Source organism: Schistocerca cancellata, chromosome 1 (genome assembly GCF_023864275.1).
Source record: "Schistocerca cancellata isolate TAMUIC-IGC-003103 chromosome 1, iqSchCanc2.1, whole genome shotgun sequence".
Lineage (NCBI taxonomy): Eukaryota > Metazoa > Arthropoda > Insecta > Orthoptera > Acrididae > Schistocerca > Schistocerca cancellata.
Genome location: NC_064626.1, coordinates 1,171,365,737 through 1,171,385,995, shown reverse-complemented (window position 1 = coordinate 1,171,385,995; position 20,259 = coordinate 1,171,365,737). Strand labels below are relative to the sequence as shown.

At 43.0% G+C, this 20,259-nt stretch overlaps 1 protein-coding gene across 1 annotated transcript in view; it reads left to right on the top strand.

Moving 5' to 3' along the window:
• Positions 1–20,259, top strand: part of LOC126163380 (sialin-like) — a 161,056-nt gene that overhangs the window by 43,108 nt on the left and 97,689 nt on the right. The window contains exon 2 of the mRNA XM_049920172.1: positions 19,913–20,148. Within this exon, the coding sequence (XP_049776129.1) occupies positions 19,913–20,148 (236 nt within the window). The remainder of the gene's footprint in view (positions 1–19,912; positions 20,149–20,259) is intronic.

Genomic DNA, 20,259 nt, shown 5'->3' with positions numbered 1-20,259 from the left:
CACATCCCCGTTCAAGTACCCAGGTTTAGGGTTTCCGTGGCTGCTTCTCTTAAACTCCTAAAATGATATGAAGGGTAGTTAATTCGAAAATGTGTCCTGATTTTAAGTTCTGTCTCAGGTAAACTCATCGTGGTAAGGACATTAACTCTTAATCTTCCTTCCTTTATAATTTTTTTTTTTTTTGTCTTGAGCTGAAGATTTGTAAGGAGGACACACTGACAAAACTTTCAATCTGTATCATTCAGAATCTGTGTGACAAAATATAGTAACGGGAGTCTCCTGTTTCGCTCCTACTTTTTACCCTAGTTTATTACATTTTCATATTCGTTGCACTTCGCTTTCTGAAAAGATCATCAGACCCTTCACCCAAACCTTAATTTAATTTTTTTGCCGAACCATTCCCTTTGTATAATGTAGGGTTCAATATTATTTAATTCCGTCAATAATCCGAAGATCAAACGATACAGAATCTCTCTCTACTTGTTGAGTCGATTCCGACTCTCCTTGACACTAATTTCTTTTGTACTGTGCCATCCCACGAAGACTTCTAGGTTGGCATTACTACTGTAATGCCATCAGTCAACCTCATACTTTGCCGCCCTCTTGTTCTTGTGCCTCCTATTTTCCCCAGCATTTAGGCCTTTTTCAAGGCCTTCACCCACGTCTTCTCATGACGTCCCTAATGTAGATCAATTTTTGTTTCATTATCAGACCTTCCAAGGCGCAGTCTGGTTTTGTTTGCCGTAGTACTGACATACTCGTTCTCTTTTCTGTTCGTGGAAATCTAAGGAGTTTCCTTCAACACCAGAATTCGAAGGAGGTCTAGTCTACACCGTTCAGTCTTCCTTATAGTCCATGCCTCACATTCCTACATCACAACTGGAAAGACCGTAGCCCTTAACATACGCATATTTGCTGTTAAAACTTTGTCTGTAACCCTTAAACCATTGTCAAGTTTGAACATTACCTTTCTACCAAGTAACAGACTTTCCCTTGTTGTAGTCGCCATTAGAAGTCTGGGAGCCAAGATAATTGAACATAAAAACTACCTCCATTGTTTTTCCTCCTATATACCACGAATTGTCTGATGTAGTGGCCAAAATTTTCGTTTTCTTGTCATTCAGAATTTTGCCAACTTTGCACTTCCTTCTTTCACCATCAGTCAGATGATCTTTAACTCTTCTCCACCCTCTGCCATCAGGACGGCATCATCTGCATACCTAAGGTAATTTATATTATCCGAGCTATTTTGAATTTGGTTTCCTCTTCATCTAACTCGGCATTCCTCTTAAAATGCTCTGCATACAGATTGAATAAATAAGCTGTCTATATGCAGTCGCACCGTACTTATTTGTGAATCTTGACCCCTTTAGTTGGTTGGTTGGTTGATTTGGGGGAGGGGACCAAACAGTGAGGTCATCGGTACCATCGAATGAGGGAAGGATGGGGAAGGAAATTGGCCGTGCTGTTTAAAAGGAACCATCCTACCATTTGCCGGATGTGATTTAGAGAAATCACGGTAAACCTAAATCAGGACGGCCGGACGCGAGTTTGAGCCGTCGTCCTCCAGAATGCGAGTCCACTGCGCCACTACTCTCGGTCCCATTTATCCGCTCCACACAGGATAATCACTTTGGCTTCTTGGTCAGACTACAATTTCATAAATTACGTATGAGGTAAATGAGGTGATGTGGCACCCCCAATTCGTGTAGTACGTAAAGAAATATGAATGTTTTAGTTGGACCACTTTTTTCGCTTTGTGATAGATGGCGCTGTAATAGTCACAAACATATGGCTCACAATTTTAGAGGAACAGTTGGTAACAGGTAGGTTGTTTTTAAATTAAAATACAGAACGTAAGTACGTTTCAACATTTTATTTCGGTTGTTCCGATGTGATACATGTACCTTTGTGAACTTATCACTTCTGAGAACGCATGCTGTTACAGCGTGATTACCTGTAAATACCATATTAAAGCAATAAATGCTCAAAATGATGTCAATCAACCACCATGCATTTGGCAGTACGTGTAATGACATTCCTCTCAAGAGCGAGTAGATCGCCTTCCGTAATGTTCGCACACGCATTGACAATGCGCTGACGCATGTTGTCAGGCGTTGTCGGTGGATTACGATAGCAAATATCCTTCAACTTTCCCCACAGAAAGAAATCCGGGGACGTCAGATCCGGTGAACGTGCGGGCCATGGTATGGTGCTTCGACGACCAGTCCACCTGTCATGAAATATGCTATTCAACACCGCTTCAACCGCACGCGAGCTATGTGCTGGACATCCATCATGTTGGAAGTACATCGTCATTCTGTCATGCAGTGAAACATCTTGTAGTAACATCGGTAGAACATTATGTAGGAAATCAGCATACATTGAACCATTTAGATTGCCATCGATAAAATGGGAGCCAATTAGCCTTCCTCCCACAATGCCACACCATACATTAACCCGCCAAGGTCGCTGATGTTCCACTTGTCGCAGCCTTCGTGGATTTTCCGTTGCCCAATAGTGCATTTTATGCCGGTTTACGTTACCGCTGTTGGTGAATGACGCTTCGTCGCTAAATAGAACGCATGCAAAAAATCTGTCATCGTCCCGTAATTTCTCTTGTGCCCGTGACAGAACTGTACACGGCGTTCAAAGTCGTCGCCATGCAATTCCTGGTGCATAGAAATATGGTACGGGTGCAATTGATGTTCATGTAGCATTCTCAACAACGACGTTTCTAAGATCCCCGATTCTCGCGCAAGTTGTCTGCTACTGATGTGCGGATTAGCCGCGACAGCAGCTAAAACACCTATTTGGGCATCATCATTTGTTGCAGGTCATGATTTACGTTTCACGTCTGGCTGAACATTTCCTGTTTCCTTAAATAACGTAACTATCCGGCGAACGGTCCGGACACTTGGATGATGTCGTCCAGGATACCGAGCAGCATACATAGCACACGCTCGTTGGGCATTTTGATCACAACAGCCATACATCAACACGATATCGACCTTTTCCGAAATTGGTAAACGGTCCATTTTAACACGGGTAATGTATCACGAAGCAAATACCGTCCGCACTGGCGGAATGTTACGTCATACCACGTACTTATACGTTTGTGACTTTTACAGTGGCATCTATCACAAAGCGAAAAAAGTGATCCAACTAAAAAATTCGTATTTCTTTACGTACTACACGAATATGTAATAAAAATGGGAGTTCCTATTAAAAATAAAAAAAACACAGTTGATATCCGTTTGACCTATTTCAGCGTCATCTAGCGGGCCAACCATAGCGCCATCTGGTTTCCCCCTTCAAGCTAGACGAGTTTCGTTCTTTGTAGTTTTTTGGTTTGATGCTTATTTCGTGAGATATTTGGGCCGGTCACTATCAATGTACCAGCCTGTATATCTTTCTAGAACTCTCTTGCCTCCATAGTCCATCTGGAGTTGGCAATTTGATCTCTTATCCCTCTTTCGTTACGAAATCTAGCTTATTCTTCAGATAGCTCTCGGTCTGTATGCTGGCGAAGTCTGTTTTTTTAGATTTTAAGCATGACTTTGCTTGTCATTTGAGATAAGTCCGATTGTTCGGTAATTCGAACGCTCTTTAGAAATACCCTTCTTTGGGCTCGAAATGAATACCGAACATTCCCAGTATTTTGGCCACTGTTGGCTTCTCCATATTTACTGACATAACTGAATTCAGCGCTATCACCGTGTTCTCCTCTGTAACTTTCAATAATTCTGCTTGAATGCCATCATGTCCACTAGCCCTGTTTTTAGCAATATTTTCAAGACCATTTGACTTCACTTTCGTTCTACTTCTGAAATCTCACTAACTTCATCTGAAAGAGTATGCAGACATTTCCTATGTCTTTCCAACTTGTTTTTAGTGATTTCTTCGAAAATGTTGGCATATTAGACGATGAAAAAAATAGCAAAAAATTCTTACATTAAAAAATTTAATGGGTAAAGCAGTAGCTCGATCGTGCAGGTCATGTTTTATTCCGGCTTGATTGTCCACTAACTTACTGCAAAATATTTGATATTATGAGGAGTAATAACGAATAAAAGCTTGTTCTGATTTTACTTTTATTTTATGGAAATGCTATCAAAATATTACTCGACATATAACTCACATTTTCATGCCAGGAAATGTGAGTTAATCACAACAAATTTATAGCTCTGGAATACAAATACATGGTACAGACTGCTTCACTTCTTGTGAAGCGTTTTGACCAATCTGTTTGCTTTTTTAAGATAGAAGAATGGGCTGCATTTTATACATTTCGTTTTAGTTCTACTATTTCAATGCTCAAATCGACAGGTTCGTCGCGACAAAATACCATCCGCTGTGGACCAGCGATATACTCGTACCTATCGTATCGCTTGTGCAGTCCTCGTTTTGGAAGATGTTTGCATTTTTTTTTTTTTTTTTAGACGCCTAAGTCATTTCCTCACAGTGCCTTGCACTCTTTGCTCTCCACTCTCTGTATGGACAAACCGAAAGTCACCCTAAATTTGAGAATATCTATGATGCTCTTTTTGCAATCTGGTTTTCACTGCTGTGTTGTCCTGTCATCTGAAACAACTACTAAGTGCACCAAACACAGACGAAACGCCGCACAAATCGGAATCTTCTAAAAGAATGCGAATATAATCTTTTGTTAGTCCTGCATGTTACAAATCTAATGTGCATCAAAGTTTTCCTGTAAAAAGGTTCAAAGCTGTGTCAAAGCGAGCACGGAAGCGTTTCCATTCAAGTCTAAAGTTATGCAGTAAATACCTAACTCGTAAAAACGTGCTGATAGAAATTTAATGCAAAATTACTCTGCCTAGACAAGAGATTACTAATAACTGTCATAGTATGACTCTATATTTTCCTTCCCAAATAATCTTACACTGCAGATCGTCGAGACAACTCGTTTTATCGCAATTACGAGTTACTCACCTGACTACACTGTGATACATTCGTTTAATCAAAACTCTATCACATGTGCTGCGATCTATTGGCACCCAGAAATAGCCTAAACAAGAGAACGTGCACAATCGTCGCATGTCGGTTGTGAGCAAGCAAAGAGACTCAGTCCGCCAGAAAAATGAAAATCGGTGTCACAGTATTCATTGGATTCGGGTGAAAAGGTTTATACAGATCTCCCACACATTCTACCCATCTTTCTGTAAAGTCCTCTGCTTTTGTTAGATCTTCAGCGTTTCTATGATTTATCGTTCCAGTTTTCGCCTAGAATTTTCCTTTTACGTAATTAATTTTCTTGTAAAGGTGCCTTGTCTTCCCCATTCTGTTATTCTCTTCAAATTCTTCGCACTGTCCATATAAGAAAATGTTATTGTCCGTTCTATCTAATTTCCGGAGCTCTGTAATAAATTTAAGCATTGCTGATCCATCTCCTTCGGTTTCTGCTTTCCTTCGTTCTGCTGAAATGTGCAATGCCTCAGCCCATACCATTTGCCTTGCTTGTTATTCCTTTTCTGGGAATGTGTTTTTCTGCTGCTTACGTGACAGTATAGGCTACTTTTTTGTACAGCTCTTGCGGATTCTTGTCTTCTCATGCATTAAATCTGTTCCTGACTTCCACTGTATTATTAGACATACAGTATGTTGCAATAACTGACTTTATTTAAATGATCCAAACTATTTACTAAACAAATTTCTCATTGCTCCTCTCCCCACAACTTTTTGTTGTGAAAGCGAATGAACTCCTAATAGTAACAATATTTCAGCAAAAAGTAAGGAACGTTTTGGATGTGTTTATCCGAAGAGGATTGACGTCTGTCGTTCTCTAAGTGGAGATAGTGACCAGATGTCGCAAGTCGTAGTTACTGGCAGGAGTCTCGCATTGGCTACAGAACGTTTTACCCGTCTGGCACAACCTCATACAGCATTAAATACCGAATATTCATCACAAAGATGGCACAAAACCTAACTGCAACTCTTTTATTATCTTATTTAAACCATACTTAAATGCAGTTTTCTATTTTTCATGTTTCCTTTCGTTCCTTAGTTTCTTTTACATTCTTGGAGATGTGGTCCGTCTTCGCAACTAAATGAAAGGCTGGTTGTGCTGTGGTACAAAACACTCTTTCATTTAGTTGCGTAGACGGACCACATCTCCAAGAATAAATAACTCAATACGTAAGGTGGTCATGTCATTTTGGTTTTTGTATATTGTCGATGTGCACGTCAGAGAGAGAGCAAGTTACGTTACTGTTAAACAATCTTTGGTCTGGTCGTGCCACAGTCTTTGCCTCTGTGCAGTTCGATATATTCTTAGTCGAAATGTGGTAGGTGATGGACGTAGTCTGTAGTGCTGTGTTGACTTGTGATTGTATCTGTTAGAAGAAAGAAGATTGATTGTAAAGGACAGCGAGGATGAATATGATGTATATGCTGAAACCTGAAAGGAATATAAATTTTGAATAATGTTATTATTTTTTGAAGAGAAAAAGTTTTAGGAAGACTGCAACATCGCGCAGCTGATTTCTATAAATAATTGTTGTCAGCTATTTCACGTCTTCATAAATGGGAAAGACCATCCTACTTCCCTGGGTCATGCATTAACTTATTAACTGATTTAGCTGTTTGATTTTTATAGAAATTCTCTGTTAATATTGTACCCTCTTTAAATCATTGTTCACTTCGTTAAACTTAATATTGTTCAGACGTATGTTAACGTGTGAAATCACGCAGAGCTGTACTCTGTCTTTTTGAATATATATTTTAGTCTAAAATCGTTGTGTTGGAATATCATGTCATAGGAATAGTTACTCATCCCATCCCACTGTTTATCATTGCGCATTATAACATCTCACAGCTTGAATATAGTTTGGAAATTTTATTTAGAAATAGAAATCTAGCTTAGGCGCTACCTGCTTGCTGTTTGCTGTTGTATTGTCGAGAAATGTGCAACAACGTTGTCAAGACATGAGATAAGTGGAGATTGTGGTTAAGAGCAGATAATTGCTTTGCTTTTCTTTACGCATTTAATATAAAGACAAGCCGCATTCAGGTCAGTTACAATTCAGTTTAAATTAGGTTCTGCTTAGTCAAAGATTAACATACAAGTTTAAGTCGGAAACCAGTTTGTGGGGACATAGTTTCGGTAATACGTAGACTTTTATAGAGTGAGAGGTAAAGTTGCGCTCAATTTCATACAGAAACAAATATTTATTTTTGGATGATTTATTCTGATGAGTGTAGTGATTTACAAATTCCACATGTAATTTAATAAAACGAGAAAAAGAAAAATTGTGTTTTAATATTCCGACATGTTGAATTCTAACAAAAATGCCAGTATTTCGTTTTTTAAAATAAAAGGGTGGGGGGAAGCAAAAGAGGGGAAGTTGAGGTAACCCAGTTACATACTGCAACCACATCACAGTGGAACACTCCATTCTGGAGGTATCGCATGACGTAACCACAAGGTTAGGGCTGTTATGATAAGCTGACGAGGACTGCTAAGCCTGTGGGCAAGGTCACAGGGAGCGACTCGTTCAAACTACTGCTCCGCCGAAGTTGTCGGCACTCTGGAACTAATGTCACACAGCGTAATACGCAGCCCTTACGTCAAAGCAAGATGATTTGCCACAAACAACTTGCCTGGACGCTGGACTAAGAGGACGCTCGTGTTTGACAAAAAAAATCGTGCCACCGGCTGAGGGCGTGCAACTGTAGCTAAACTTAGTTTCGGAAAAATCACTGACGCTGGATATACGTGTATAAGGGTTCGTATCTCACGCTTTCAAGTTGTAGGAACGAATTACCAATAATGGTTCAAAAACGCAGTCGTGAATTCTGTAGTAAAACCTAATTCTTTAAATTGTTCTATGATGCAGAATCAATAGGATGAGAATAACGTCATTTTTTTTGCACTACTCTATAAATAAAATAAAAAATTAATGTGCAACATGGGAAAAGTGTTTTCCTTGCTGACTAGGGCAAATTATTTTTTTATTTTATTTATGCAACCACATGCGGTTCGCCTTTCATCAAGGCCTCTTCAGTGGGCGTCCTGTAATATTATGCTTCTTTTTTTTGTTATCACACGTGGGTTATAGATTTATAAACAGTTCGCGGAAGTTTTCTTTAATACTGGGTGCTTATAATTAAACTTTCCCTATTTAACACATTATAACACGGAAACTAATTACCGTACGAGTACCAAGCTTTGTAACATTAATGTCAAGGACATGCGGAAAAGAAATAATGCAGAATTAATTCAATTGAAACACTTTTAATGTACTGCTACGGTACATCCTACCATTACATACTGGTACCATTACTGCTACAAAAGGGGCTCAATATGGCACCCATCAGTGTCCAGAAGAGTCTCAAAGCGCAGTATTGTATTCTTCACAGCAGGAGACATGTCCGGAAGTATGCTCGCTACCTCTCTTGATATGCTGTGTTTCAGATCAGCACATGTGTGTGTGTTCGCCTGGTAAACCCTGTCCTGCAGGTAGCCCCACAGCCAGAAATTACAGGGTGTGAGATCAAGTGATCGTGCCGGCCAAGCATTTGGAAACGATCGGCTGATAATTCGATCGTTTGCAAATGTGTTTCGGAGAAGCAGGTGAACGTCACGAGCGATGTGCGGTGGGGCCCCATCTTGCATGAAAACTGTTGAGTTCAATGAGTCTCTCTCCTGTAGGGAGGGTATCACATGCTGGCGAAGCATATCGCAGTAACGCTGGTCAGTCACACTGCACGTCTTTGGACCTTCAGTGCCAACCTGTTAAAAAAAGAATGGACCTATGATGAACGTAACCGTGAAGCCACACCATACGGTGATACATTCACCATAAAGGCGAGATTCATGCAGTGCTTGGAGTTGAAGATATCTACCCTTGGCAATTCTGTGTGTTTACGAGGTGCATTCAAGTTCTAAGGCCTCCGATTTTTTTTCTAATTAACTACTCACCCGAAATCGATGAAACTGGCTTTACTTCTCGACGTAATCGCCCTGCAGACGTACACATTTTTCACAACGCTGTCGCCATGATTCCATGGCAGCGGTGAAGGCTTCTTTAGGAGTCTGTTTTGGCCACCGGAAAATCGCTGAGGCAATAGCAGCACGGCTGGTGAATGTGCGGCCACGGAGAGTGTCTTTCATTGTTGGAAAAATCCAAAAGTCACTAGCGTCCAGGTCAGGTGAGTAGGGAGCATGAGGAATCACTTCAAAGTTGTTATCACGAAGAAACTGTTGCGTAACGTTAGCTCGATGTGCGGGTGCGTTGTCTTGGTGAAACAGCACACGCGCAGCCCTTCCCGGACGTTTTCGTTGCAGTGCAGGAAGGAATTTGTTCTTCAAAACATTTTCGTAGGATGTACCTGTTACCGTAGTGCCCTTTGGAACGCAATGGGTAAGGATTACGCCCTCGCTGTCCCAGAACATGGACACCATCATTTTTTCAGCATTGGCGGTTACCCGAAATTTTTTTGGTCGCGGTGAATCTGTGTGCTTCCATTGAGCTGACTGGCGCTTTGTTTCTGGATTGAAAAATGGCATCCACGTCTCATCCATTGTCACAACTGACGAAAAGAAAGTCCCATTCGTGCTGTCGTTGCGCGTCAACATTGCTCGGCAACATGCCACACGGGCAGCCGTGTGGTCGTCCGTCAGCATCGTGGCACCCACCTGGATGACACTTTTCGCATTTTCAGGTCGTCATGCAGTATTGTGTGCACAGAACCCACAGAAATGCCAACTCTGGAGGCGATCTGTTCAACAGTCATTCGGCGATCCCCCAAAACAATTCTCTCCACTTTCTCGATCATGTCGTCAGACCGGCTTCTGCGAGCCCGAGGTTGTTTCGGTTTGTTGTCACACGATGTTCTGCCTTCATTAAACTGTCGCACCCACGAATGCACTTTCGACACATCCATAACTCCATCACCACATGTCTCCTTCAACTGTCGATGAATTTCAATTGGTTTCACACCACGCAAATTCAGAAAACGAATGATTGCACGCTGTTCAAGTAAGGAAAACGTCGCCATTTTAAGTATTTAAAACAGTTCTCATTCTCGCCGCTGGCGGTAAAATTCCATCAACCGTATGGTGCTGCCATCTCTGGGACGTATTGACAATGGACGCGGCCTCATTTTAAAACAATGCGCATGTTTCTATCTCTTTCCAATCCGGAGAAAAAAAATCGGAGGCCTTAGAACTTGAATGCACCTCGTACTTCAACCGCCAGAGAAAAATGAGTTTCATCTATCTGTAGGACGGTCCAGGGGCAGCCCTAGTCAGCTTCAGTCCTTGCGAGAAAATGGAGAGCAAAGTCAACACGTCGTTGTGCGTCCTGTCGTGCAAGCTGCTGTACAATATGGATCTTGTACGGATACGATTTAAGAATGGTTCGAAGCACCTTCCGTACATTGAACCACGGGATGTTCAACTGTCGTGACACAGCACGCGCAGTGCCTGACGATCGGGAATTGTGCGCAGCGTTGTCTGCCATAGCAACAGCGATGTCATCAACCATCTGCGGCGCAACCGGTCATTGGCCTCTTCCCGGAGAGACGCCCAGATCTCCAGTTGATTCGAACTTCTTCATCGTGCTCCGCACAGCAGCTGGAGAAAGAGGACCCTTCCGTAATCCTTTCAGTTGGCGATATTCTCGAACCGAAGCTGCGGCATTACTATTGTTTTGATAATAGAGCTACACAAATAATGCCTTGCTCCTTTTGTCCAAGCTCATATTGATACATCAAAAAGTGCACTGCGACTGGTCAGGTGTGTGAGACTGTGAATCACGTCGACTGATCACGGCGTCTGGTGGCCATTGTTGGAACTCGACGGTGGCGCTGTGACGCGTGGGAATGTTGCACCCCATACTCTGGACGTTAATGCTACCACGTTTGGTACTCGTCCGGAAATTAGTTTCCGTGATATAAGGTCTTAAATAGGCAAAGTTTTTTTATAACCACCAGCTAAAACAGACAGGTATTTGCAGTAAAATGCCTAACTCTCTTTTTGAAAACCATACAGCTTTCTCTCATGTGGAAAATCGGTTGACAGACTTCACTTTTTCGTGTAGTCAATGCGGTTTTGTAACATAGCATTTCAACTGCTATTATCGATGTCCAAAGTGTTAATTGTTTTGTAAATGTTGTCAACTTTCTCTCAGTTTTTTGCTTTCTCTTGTTTCCTGTCTGACTGTGAGTGTGTGTGTGTGTGCGTATGTGTGTGTGTGTATGTGTGTGTGTGTGTGTGTGTATTCAACAGGCACACATGCCGTCAAGGTTTTGGTGGATAACGTCCGATCGCCGCAAGGGAGAGTCGCCTTATTGTGCACCAAGCAAATCATAACCCCTTCACATCTGTGTCCGCTATCCTAGAACAAGTAACAGACCCTCTGCAACAAGCTGTGTCATCCTGAACCAATTGCTGGAGAACAGCAGCACCCGGGCTAGGAATTACCATCCTATGCGTAGGCTGCCATTAACACCACAACACAAATGTTTTGTTTGGAGTGGTGCTGTAATTGAGGGTAAATGGCGACGCATTGTGTTCAGCGATGATTGGCTGTCTGCACAACCCTGGATGATCCACATAGGACAGTACAGTGACGACATGGGGAGACGTCCCATTCTTCTAATGTTCTGTAGAGGCACAGTGGTGTAACCCGTGGCGTCATGTTGCAGGGAGCGGGGCCAACGACATATACAGGTCCTGCTACGAACTTGTGACGTCACACTAGTTGTCTTGCCCGCCGCACTTCGCGAACACTCGACACTGTGCTGGTCCCACGATAAACCAATATTTCATTGAAAATGTATCCACTTCATTTTGTAGAGTGCTATCGAGACCATGCATGCATTTAAGCACTAAATCAAGAACTATGAAATTCATCTAAAATGGTTACTCGCTCTCCGTCAGACACAGCTTTCGGATATAGGTGTTTACATCATTACAAAGACTCTTTTGCATTGCCGTGTTGGAAAAAGAACATCACCTTCCTGCCTTTGTCGTGTTGGAAAATGCACATCACCTTCCTGCCGAAGAAATGGCAGTAGCATGGTGGCAACAGATTGTACAATGTAGTGGGCGCTGGTTACTTTACGTGAAGAAACACCAAATGCGACCGCGAGTTATAACTGATGACCCCGCCCACAATCAAGCCTGGACTGGTAGCCTAGCGTCGTGAGCGCACTATGGAATAGGCAGCTCACCAGACGTACACCACCATAACTCGCGTACAGACCGAAACTTCTCTCATCACTGAAGACAACAGAGTGTCATTCCAGTTCCCATTCGACTCTTTTTCGACACCAGAGTAGCCCTGCTTGGCGGTGTCCTGGTGTCAGTAGTAGCCGGGCCAGAGGCACGCCTGATCTTAGCCAAGTAGACGGTGGCCAGTGGTCGCTTATGACACAGCAGGTGAAACGTGTGCCCAGATTTCGTCCCTGCTTGATATTCGAACGACCACCGCTGCTTGCACAAAGCGTCGATCTCGCCATGCATCTGTGCTACGCCTACGTCCAGAACCTGGTGTGGGAACGCTCCACAGACCACTGCTCAAAGCAGAGACACACCACGGATTACATTGTACCGAACATGTACAACAATCTGTCAAGATGTCCATCCGGCTTTCTGCAGGCCCAAAATGCGGCCCCGTTCAAAAAATGAGCTGTTCAATTGTTGGTACGTCAATTCTGACGTTGCGGTTAATAATGGAAATAAGACTAAAGAAAAATATAGACACATTATTAGGATTTGTCCACCTGGAAAAAGCGTTCGACAATGTAAAATGGTGAAAGATGTTCGAAATTCTGAGAAAAATAGGGATAAGCTATAGGGAGAGACGGGTCATATACAATATGTACAACAGCCAAGAGGGAATAATAAGAGAGAACGACCAAGAACGAAGTGCTCGTATTAAAAAGTGTGTGAGACAAGGATGTAGTCTTTCGCCCCTACTGTTCAGTCTGTACGTCGAGGAAGCAATGATGGAAATAAAAGAAAGGTTCAGGAGTGGAATTAAAATTCAAGGTGAAAGGATATCAATGATACGATTCGCTGATGACATTGCTATACTGAGTGAAAGTGAAGAAGAATTACATGATCTGCTGAATGGAATGAACAGTCTAATGAGTACAGAGTATGGATTGAGAGTGAATCCAAGAAAGACGAAGGTAATGAGAAGTAGTAGAAATGAGAACAGCGAGAAACGTAACATCCGGATTGATGGTCATGAAGTAGATGAAGTTAAGGAATTCTGCTGCCTAGGCAGTAAAATAACCAGTGACGGACGGAGCAAAGAGGACATCAAAAGCAGACTAGCAATGGCAAAAAGGGCATTGCTGGCCAAGAGAGCCTACTAATCAAACATCGGCCTTAATTTGAGGAAGAAATTTCTGAGAATGTACATCTGGAGTACAGCATTGTATGGTAGTGAAACATGGACTGTGGGAAAACCGGAACAGAAGAGAATCGAAGCATTTGAGATGTGGTGCTACCGACGAATTTGAAAATTAGGTGGAATGATAAGGTAAGGAATGTGGAGATTTTGTGCAGAATCTGAGAGGAAAGGAATATGTGGAAAACACTGATAAGGGGAAGGGAAAGATGATAGGACATCTGTTAAGACACGAGGGAATGACTTCCATGGTTGTGGTGGGAGCTGTAGAGGGAAAAACTGTAGAGGAAGACAGAGATTGCAATACATCCAGCAAATAATTGAAGACGTAGGTTGCAAGTGCTACTCTCATATGAAGAAGTTGGTACAGGAGTGGAATTCGTGGCAGGCCGCATCAAACCAGTCAGAAGACTGATGACCCCATAAAAAAATGTAATAACATTTTAGATATTTTTAAAAATTTCGGGAATCTGATGTATCGACATTTAAATAATATTGTTTCCTGGGCTCGACATATTGAAAAAATTATCTATACATCGATACATCGGCGAACGGGCCGACAAAAATATCGGCTGAACATTGCAAATATATTGCCAGATTTACAACTGTATATGTAAGTATTAATTTATTATTAGATACTCTGCACATCACCAAGGTATCGGCCTGCTTATTAACCCCTTATAGCAAGAATTAAAAGGAAAACTATGCACGTTCACGCTTAACGATAACTGCTTTGCTAACAATGGTGGATAGGTTGGTTGGTTTGTGGGAGGGGACCAGACAGCGAAATCATCGGTCCAATCGGATTAGAGAAGGATGGGAAATGAAGTCGGCCGTGCCCTTTCAAAGGAACCATCCCGGCGTTTGCCTGAAGCGATTTAGGGAAATCACAGGAAACCTAAATCAGGACGGTCGGATTCGGGCCTAACAATTGCTACTGCATGTGATTGGCACAATAAAAGGTGTCCGATATTCTGTTTCGTCACGTATCGGATTTCTACGGAACACTTTATGTCGACTTCCCTGGTTTTTTTATTATTATTATTTCTGTCAATGCCAGTGGCCTAGCAGTTATAGCGTCAGTATCGCGTGATGAAGTTAAACTCTGTAATTTCTGTTGGTAATGCCGAGCGCCGATTGCGTCATTTCCCCTCACATGTCTCCGCCTACCACAAATACAGTCTGGTCATTTACATTTTTGTTCATTTTCAGCAACTGTTTATGAAGAGCGCCGATGCGAAGAAGTAGCACACTAGTTGCGTATACTCGCACATTGATATCTAGTAGACAACTGTCAAAAGTTTATATGCTTCTGAAAATATTGTTAAATGTTGTTTCCAATTTCTGTCTTCCCCTACGGTTTTTACCCCTTCGTTGGCTCTGTAATGATTACTGTAAAGTCATTGGTTGGGCATATGACCAAAGCTTAACCATGGAAGCTATCACATTTGATTGGGAGTGTAAGAGTCATGTCGATATGTACAAACCACGTACTACCATAAACTTCTACACTGAAGAGCCAGAGAAACTGATACACCTGCCTAATATCGTGTAGGGCCCAAGCGAGCACGCAAAGCACCACAGCACGACGTCACATGGACTCGACTAATGTCTGAAGTAGTGCAGGAGGGAATTGACACCATATTCCTTGATGGCATATTGACTACCGAACGGTACGCGAAGGTTTTGGAAGATGATTTCATCCCCATTATCCAAAGTGATCCTGATTTCGACAAGACGTAGTTCATGCAAGAGAGATCTCAACCCCATCGAATCAGGAAAGTGTTTGATGTCCTGGAGTAGTAATTTGGGAACCGCATTCTGACTCTTGGGTACCCAGAGGCCACTCGCATGGGCTTCGATTGTCCGTCATATTCTCCGGATCTGAGCACACGCGACTCCTTTTTGTGTGGCTATATTAAAGACAAGGTGTACAGCAATAATCCCAAAACCAGTGCTGAGCTGGAAACAGCCATTCATGAGGTCATCGACAGCATCGATGTTCCGACACTTCAGCGAGCTTCACTATTCGTCTGTGCCACATCGTCGCCGAAGATGGTATGCGTATCGAGCGTGTCATAACCTAAATCCGAGTAACTGTAGTGATATTTACATCTACATATACATCTACATGATTACTCTGCAATTCACATTAAGTGCTTGGCAGAGGGTTCATCGAACCACAATCATACTATCTCCCTACTATTCCACTCCCGAACAGCGCGTGGGAAAAACGAACACCTAAACCTTTCTGTTCGAGCTCTGATTTCTCTTATTTTATTGTAGGTTGGGCTCAACAAAATATTTTCGCATTCGGAAGAGAAAGTTGGTGACTGAAATTTCGCCGGCCGAAGTGGCCGTGCGGTTAAAGGCGCTGCAGCCTGGAACCGCAAGACCGCTACGGTCGCAGGTTCGAATCCTGCCTCGGGCATGGATGTTTGTGATGTCCTTAGGTTAGTTAGGTTTAACTAGTTCTAAGTTCTAGGGGACTAATGACCTCAGCAGTTGAGTCCCATAGTGCTCAGAGCCATTTGAACCATTTGAACTGAAATTTCGTAAATAGATCTCGCCGCGACGAAAAATGTCTTTGCTTTAATGACTTCCATCCCAACTCGCGTATCATATCTGCCACACTCTCTCCCCTATTACGCGATAATACAAAACGAGCTGCCCTTTTTTGCACCCTTTCGATGTCCTCAGTCAATCCCACCTGGTAAGGATCCCACACCGCGCAGCAATATTCTAACAGAGGACGAACGAGTGTAGTGTAAGCCGTCTCTTTAGTGGACTTGTTGCATCTTCTAAGTGTCCTGCCAATGAAACGCAACCTTTGGTTCGCCTTCCCCACAATATTATCTATGTGGTCTTTCCAACTGAAGTTGTTCGTAATTTTTACACCCAGGTACTTACTTGAATTGATAGCCTTGAGAATTGTACTATTTATCGAGTAATCGAATTCCAACGGATTTCTTTTGGAACTCATGTGGATCACCTCACACTTTTCGTTATTTAGCGTCAACTGCCACCTGCCACACCATACAGCAATCTTTTCTACATCGCTTTGCAACTGATACTGGTCTTCGGATGACCTTACTAGACGGTAAATTACAGCATCATCTGCGAACAACCTACGAGAACTGCTCAGATTGTCACCCAGGTCATTTATATAGATCAGGAACAGCAGAGGTCCCAGGACGCTTCCCTGAGGAACACCTGATATCACTTCAGTTTTACTCGATGGTTTGCCGTCTATTACTACGAACTGCGATCTTCCTGACAGGAAATGTTGAATAAGGTGTGTGAAAGCCGAAGTTTGTAACTAATTTACGTTTTTTCATATAGTTCAATAATTGACACCTTGTATGTATTGTGTGTGTGTGTGTGTGTGTGTGTGTGTGTGTGTGTGTGTTTTTCTATGTGGAGTGTATGTTTACGTTGTATAGTGACAATGATGTGAGAAGGTAGAGGGTGAAACCGTATGCCGGCCCAAGGCCTACTTCTCGCGAATAGCACCAAGAGGACCGCGAACCTTAACGTCCCCATCCGATGGATGGTTCACCATCAACAGAGTCACACGCCCTTAATCCGTGACACACTCCGGAGAGGTTTCCTATTTAAACAAGGACATTGGGGCAAAGTCTGGCGATCAGGAACTTTACACCACCACCTTTCCTCCCCTTGCCGGCTAAATACTGACAGTGAAAATATTTTGGGCTCTGAGCACTATGGGACTTAACATCTACGGTCATCAGTCACCTAGAACTTAGAACTACTTAAATCTAACTAACCTATGGACATCACACAACACCCAGTCATCACGAGGCAGAGAAAATCCCTGACCCCGCCGGGAATCGAACCCGGGAACCCGGGCGCGGGAAGCGAGAACGCTACCGCACGACCACGAGCTGCGGACGAAAATATTTTCCACCACCAGGATTCGAACTGGTTTACGCACAGATCAAACGCCGCCGCACAGCCATGCGCTAGTGAATTCGGCCACGGTGTGTGAACAGTTTTATAGTTCCTTTTTACTTTAAAGTCATTGTATGACTTATATATTTGTTGCCCTTTTTAGGCATACAATATGTCACCTACAAGGTTATGAGCTGCTGTGCTTAATATACATAAATGCCCCTCATACCTTTGCAGGTGTCATGCTCTACGTCGGAAAACGGCAACAAACACAGAAATCATGCAATGGCTTTAAAGTAAAAAGGTAATACAGAATTATTCAGACATACGAGGAACGTTCAATAAGTAAAGCAACCCCTTTTTTTTGCCGGCCAATTTCGGTTGAAAGAATGTGGGGCATGCTTTCCAAGCAGAGAGCTGTCACTGAGTTTCTTTTGGCGGAAAACCAGAGCATCGCAGATATTCATAGGCGCTTTCAGAATGTATGCTGAGAACTAGAAGTGAACAAAAGCACGCTGAGTTGTCGGGCAAGACCGCGAAACCCTGTCAGATTCTCGCGAGCCGGTCTGCCGTATGCACCGTCAGGAAATTGAAGAAACGGCTTCAGCGCGTTCGTCGCCACAAAAAACGCAGACGAACTTCTCCATGACAACGCAAAGCCTCACGTAAGGCTGCGCGCCCCAGAGGAGCTCACAAAGCATCAAAACTCATCCGCCCTACACCCCGGAACTCACAGCTTCCGGCTCCCATCTGTTTGGCTCGATGAAGGATGCACTCCGCGAAAGGCAGTACGTGGACGATGGGGAGGGTAGTGATGCAGCAAGATCTTGGTTCCGTGGTCAACCATTACAGCGATACCATGTTGGTTTGAAATGGTTCAAATGGCTCTAAGCACTATGGAACTTAACATCTGAGGTCATCAGTCCCCTAGACTTAGAACTACTTAATCCTAACTAACCTAAGGACATCACACACATCCATGCCCGAGGCAGAATTCGAACCTGCGACCATAGCAGCAGGGCGGTTCCTGACTGAAGCGCCTAGAACCTCTCGGCCACAACGACCGGCTACCATGCTGGTATACAGGCCCTTCCACTAAGGTGGCGTAAGGCCGTCGCATTGAACGGAAATTAAGGTGAAAAATAGGTATTTGTAGCCAGAAGAGTGGGAAATAATACGGCGCATTGGCATCCTCAGTAAAAGTAACCTGCGTTCAGAAAAAAAATGTGTTACATTACTTATTGAACGCCCATCGTATCTCTGGAACCAAACAGTACACATATAATAACGTTTTTTCGCAACGTAGTAAACAATTATAATTTTTCTTGCTTTAGTGTTAAGAGGTGCACTGAAGATGGCGGTATATTGCCGAAACTAGTTTGCAGAGTTAAATAAACAAAAAGTGTTTTTTATCCAGGCGGACCCACAGTTCCATATTGTTTCTCGCAGACACAAACCAACAACATAAGAGTTCAAATTCAAACTACAATTATTAGGTACATTTGGTTAACTTTATGGCCGATGGCACTGTAATTCTGCCAGTGCAGCAAAGGACATGGAAGATCAGTTGAACGGAATGGACAGTGTCTTGAAAGGAGGATATAAGATGAACATCAACAAAAGCAAAACGAGGATAATGGAATACAGTCTAATTAAATCAGGTGATGCTAAGGGAATTGGATTAGGAAATAAGACACTTAAAGTAGTAGGCGAGTTTTGCTATTTGGGAAGCAAAATAACATGATGGTCGAAGTAGGGAGGATATAAAATGCACAGAGGCAATGGCAAGAAAAGTGTTTCTGATGAAGAGAAATTTGTGAACATCGAGTATAGATTTAAGTTTCAGAAGTTCTTTCTGAAAGTAGCCATGTATGGAAGTGAAACATGGACAGTTAACGGCTTAGACCATAAGAGAATAGAAGCATTTGAAATGTGGCGCTGCAAAACAATGCTGAAGATTACGTAGGTAGATCACGTAGGTAATAAGGAAGTACTGAATAGAATTGGGAAGAAGAGGAATTTGTGGCACATCTTGACTAGAAAAAGGGATCGGTTGGTAGGACACATTCTGAGGCATCAGGGGATCACCAGTTTAGTACTGGAGGGAAGCGTGGGGGTAAAAATCGTAGGAGGCCAATAGGTGAATAGACTAAGCAGATTCAGAAGGATGTAGGTTGCAGTAGTTACTCGGAGATGAAGAGGCTTGCGCAGGATAGAGTAGCATGGAGAGCTGCATCAAACCAGTTTTTGCACTGAAGACCACAACAACAACAACAGCGTGGGTTATTTCATCCAACTCCTGTCTAGTACATGTAATTAAATCTATAGTGGCTTCTAAATAGCCGTAGTGGTACAATGTTTTCTGTTTTATGTCTGAGTACGGTAATTTTCGCAAAATTTAATTTTTCTGTAATTTGGAAGTATCTCTGACACGGAGCTCTTCAGACATCTTGTCTGTTGCTACAGTAGCCGCCATCTGGTAGACTTTTCCCATTCAAGTTACAGATTCGGAATCGTGAACCAACTTGGACGTCTCTCAAGTGTCTGTCTTCTCCTTGAAGTGAAGAATGTAAGGTGTAGAGAAAATGCTGTGATCCGTGACGTCTGTGTCACAGGTTGCTGGAAGACGCGGTACACCGTGGCTCTGCTGAGCCTCATGGGTCTGGCCATCAGCTTCATGACGCGCGTCAACATCTCGGTGGCCATCGTCGACATGGTCAACGAGACGGCGCTCGAAGAACGCGCTCTCAGATCCAGCGACGCCTTTCACTTCGGTGCGGCCGTCAGCAGTAGAGACGACCCAGATGTGTGTCCAGGAAAGCTGGTGCTGAAGAATCAAGCTGGTGGCAGGGTGAGTCATTCCAACCAGAGGGGAAACGCTTCTGGGCTTTACATTGTCGCTCCGCAACTCCACGTAACTTTCCTTACGCTACCCTAGTTATTCAGATGTCGCAGTATGGTG